The sequence below is a fragment of the Colletes gigas genome, unplaced genomic scaffold (assembly GCF_013123115.1).
Source record: "Colletes gigas isolate AHSC1104 unplaced genomic scaffold, ASM1312311v1 Colletes_gigas_Sc00003, whole genome shotgun sequence".
In the NCBI taxonomy this organism is placed as follows: domain Eukaryota; kingdom Metazoa; phylum Arthropoda; class Insecta; order Hymenoptera; family Colletidae; genus Colletes; species Colletes gigas.
In genome coordinates this window covers 9264301-9268181 of record NW_025106632.1, presented here as the reverse complement: position 1 = coordinate 9268181, position 3881 = coordinate 9264301, and the positions used below count along the sequence as shown (strand labels likewise).

At 43.0% G+C, this 3881-nt stretch overlaps 1 protein-coding gene across 1 annotated transcript; it reads right to left on the bottom strand.

The window, feature by feature from the left end:
• Positions 1 to 784: 784 nt before the first annotated feature.
• Positions 785 to 3477, bottom strand: LOC122404702. The gene is made up of 6 exons (XM_043408899.1): positions 3214 to 3477; positions 2882 to 3006; positions 1934 to 2158; positions 1294 to 1429; positions 937 to 1066; positions 785 to 870 (listed from the first exon to the last, which is right to left on the bottom strand). Exons 1-6 carry the CDS (start codon positions 3475 to 3477, stop codon positions 785 to 787), a joined length of 966 nt encoding a protein of 321 aa, XP_043264834.1.
• Between the last annotated feature and the right edge of the window lie 404 nt (positions 3478 to 3881).

Sequence of the window (3881 nt, the reverse complement as noted above, 5' to 3'; positions counted from 1 at the left end):
AAACGTAATCGTATTTTCGGTTCTAGCAATTTTCTTTGGGGTAATGGGCAGGGCCAGTCTCGGACAGACACCGAACATTCTCGCAGCACACAGGGGTTGGGAGGAGGTTAATCGCGGGAATTGAGGCGGATAGTGAAAAGGAAACGGAACGGCACGGGCCCCTCGGTGCAGATGTCTAGTGGAGTCGCACCTGGCGGCAGGTGGTCCCTACCGCGGGGGTTCCCCTCCACGGGCTGGTGATCCACGCGTGTGCCCGCGATCATATGTTACCTGGCGCGTGCACTACCGAGGAACCAGCAACGAACCGTTCGACGTCCTCGTCGTTCGAGATCGCGTGGTAGATCGTTTCGGTACTAACTGGGACAAAGTCGAGTTAAATATCGTGATTTCTTGTGACGTTAACACAGTTCGAAGCATTCGAAAATATGGTTGGTGATCGTGGGTCGGTGTGTCGGGTCGGTAAAACGCGCGGAAAATGTTAACTATCCAGGCTCCCCTCCCTCCATCTCCGCCGAAGATTAATAGAAGCGAAGAGAAAATAAGTTTATCGATTCTTAATTTCTCATAGACAGTATATTAACTATAACGTTCATAATATCTCACGGACAACGCGCAACACAGGCGAAATATATTAATTAGAATTTATAGAACGTTACGAATACAATCACGAAACGTAAACACGATCGACTAACTTATGCAACGCATGGGGGATACTCGGACCCGTGAAACACAATTTTCTAACAACACGTAGGTAAGGTTAAATTTTAGCTTTATTTTTCTTCTTTCAATCGTATTCCGCGCCGATGGTGATGCTCATCTCGTCCGAAACGATCCTTGTTTGGTGGTACCAGCGATTGGTGTCCAGAACGACTGTTTTGACAGAAAAACTCGACATTATGTGTGAAGCATATAGTTCAGGTTGCAAGATGCACTTACTTATTTCGCCAGAATGCACCACAACTTCCAGCCTGTTGCAGTTGTAATGACATTCCCTCGGCGGTTCCAAGATCCACAGTTTCTCACCCTTTATTTGCGCCTGCCACGACGGATGGTCCACGTCGTCCACCTGGAAACATCGATTCTTCTCTACGATGCAGTACCAGGACTACGAATTAATTTACGTTTCGTTCGTCGATTCGTTTGCAAACTATAATCCATCAATGGCTATTTCAAACCGACAATCCGGTATTTATTTCTTCCGTTTGGATTTCTTTGACTCGCGAATGAAATCGATACGACGGGAATAGATTAAGATCGTTGATCGAAGATTAATTAGAAAAAAAACGGACTCACGTGCATGGGAGCCCCGTAGCCATGGCTTCCCATGAAAATCCAATCGGTCTTCTCGCTCTCAGCGGTCGGGGGAAGGAAATAGGGTCTTTGGTAATGTTGCCTAAGCACGTTGCCGACTTTTTCGTCGCAGTTGCTCCTTTTACCAGAAGTACGACAGCGTAAAATAGTATATAATTGTAAAATCGAAGAAAAAGCAATGGTTAGCCATCTTCTCTATTTCAATTTCGGTGTTAGTGATTTGTTTTTTATGGGTCGAAGATCCCTGATCCTTCAAATTATTTCGTTTATGACAAACGTTTGGAATAAATCAGAGATCTGGTACCGAAGGCAATGTACGCTGGTTGACATGGATGCGGGTTTCTGGGTAATTGTCTCGTGCGATGAATATAGACTGATACAGAGTACGCGTTTAAGCTCGTTAGCCGGATTGTGCGCATACGTGCGAGCTTTAGTACGCTAATCGAAGCCCCGAAACTGTTCAGTTCACGGGCACCGTTCAACTTCCGCTATTTTCAGATACGCGCGGTTTCCAAAAATCTTGGATCTCGAGCAAGCGTTAACTCGTAATAAATAAATAAAAACGCTTCGTGCGGTATCAAGGATCGTGTGGATCAGTGATTTATATCGAAGAATGACTTACCAGCCCACGTACCACGGCTTCGTTCCCTCCTCGAGCAAAGACCGACTGGCGTCCATTTCGAAAACGTCTTGAAGGCTCTTGAACTCGGTTTTGTATGGAAAGAACTGGCAATTTGCGTCCTCGCCGTCGTACAATGACTTGAGAAACATAAAGGAGAACACCCTCGGAGCGGTCCAGTTTGTCATGGCGTCTGTGATCACCACAGGCCTTCCAGAGTACGCATAACTGGCTCACAAAAGAAATAAAGAAAATTTAAACAACTGGCAATATGAAATATTTTCGAACGATTCGAAATAAAACAATAAAAACAATCACTTTGATTCTTACGTCGCTAGAGTCGAGTAAAAGATCAAAGGATCGGAAAGCAAGAAAACATAAACATGTAGTTTTTATTTAAAAACTAGAACACAGTTAGATGCTGTTATTAATGTACCCTAGATAGATACATCTAAACTACTAATGAATCTCTTAACCGTTCCATTTCCGTAATAGCTAAATGGATGCATATTTAAGATTACCTAATAAAATATTACTGACGCCCACATTTTCACAGCCGCGAATATATATCCTTCTATTTAACTTGACAGAACGAAATATTAAAAAACAAATCGTTACTCTTGAAGTGTACAGCTAAGCTAAGGGTATATATTCAAATTAAATGAAAAAAATAATGTGTAGAAAACGATTTAAAAATTGAAAATCTGGACGGGTATATTAAGAATGAATTTTTCGTGATGAATAATACCACTCCATTGGCGAAATAAAAACTGTACGAGTATGGGGGACAATTCTAGACAATTTCTGAAAATGGCGTGGTTTGTAAGGTACGTATTTAGAATGGAACTGTTGAATTCAAAACGAAATTGAGCGAGAACGACGCGCGAAATTGCTAGTACAGATCTGGGAATGGAAGAGTCGAGCGATTGGACTAAATTGGACGAGCGGTACCGTTCCTCGAAAGTCCCAGGAACCACGTTCGATATCCTGTCAACCTGTTGAACGTCCCGACAGATCGAGCAATCCTCGGCAGGTCGGAAAATTTTCTGCGTGAACGAGGGCAGCTCCGCCAGACACTTAAAAGACGTTTCTCTGTTAATTAGATCGATTCAGAGGCTCGAAAGCAAACAGAAATTTGTTAGTTGAATCGTAAAAAGGAATTTAAAATTATAAAGTTACGCGATTCCCCTATTACGTCGTTTATAAATTTTAAAATGTAATTTGAAACGTTAATAAATTCGTTGGAATCTTTAAAGACTATTTCGCGAGGAATAGGATCTCACCTTGTCGTGACGAGCAGAACGCGCGTAATTCCATAAAAATTGTCCCAGAATCCAGGCGAAGATCAAGAGGATCCACAGGTGTCTCTTACGGAATTTCGATCCACCGGGTTTGAGCAAGGACTGCGCGTGGAACAGCTTCAATGTCCTGTTGGCGAATCCATTCTCTTCGATTTTAGCCACTATAGCGCGTAGCTCCTTCCTCGCGGTTTCGAAGGACTTTTTCGAGGACTCGGCCGACACTTTGTTGCTGTTCACATCCATCATGTCGTGAACGTAACGGTCTCGCGAAATGTTATCCAGCCACCGAGATTCAATTTTCTTTACCGCTGAACCGAACGCCCCGTCGATGGAATTTGTTCAAACAGAGACACGTTTTAATTTTTTGCAATTATTGGCAATATTCTGAATTTGATTGCTTCTAGTATTTCGTTAAAATTTCGGATGCTTTTAACGGTTGGAAAATATTCGATTGAAATTTTTTAATTTTCCAAGATTCGAATGATCGATGGACTTTCGTTTATATATTGTTTAAAAGACGTTGATGTCCTGTAGGACTACCAGAGAGTTTGCTGGTCGACGTCAAACTGCGGGAAGATCCTTTCGCGGGGTCCCAGAGAACCAAAGGACTCGGTTGCGCGTGGGGATGGTGTGACCCGTTCATGCAACTG

Excerpts from the sequence above, each read along its gene's own strand:
- LOC122404702 (XM_043408899.1), bottom strand. The coding sequence starts at position 3,477 with ATGATGGATGTGAACAGCAACAAAGTGTCGGCCGAGTCCTCGAAAAAG. Across the intron at positions 2,159-2,881 it reads CCTGGGACTTTCGAGGAACG|TTATGCGTACTCTGGAAGGC; the intron begins GTACCGCTCGTC and ends TTTGTGAGCCAG. Across the intron at positions 1,067-1,293 it reads GCTACGGGGCTCCCATGCAC|GTGGACGACGTGGACCATCC; the intron begins GTGAGTCCGTTT and ends CGATGTTTCCAG.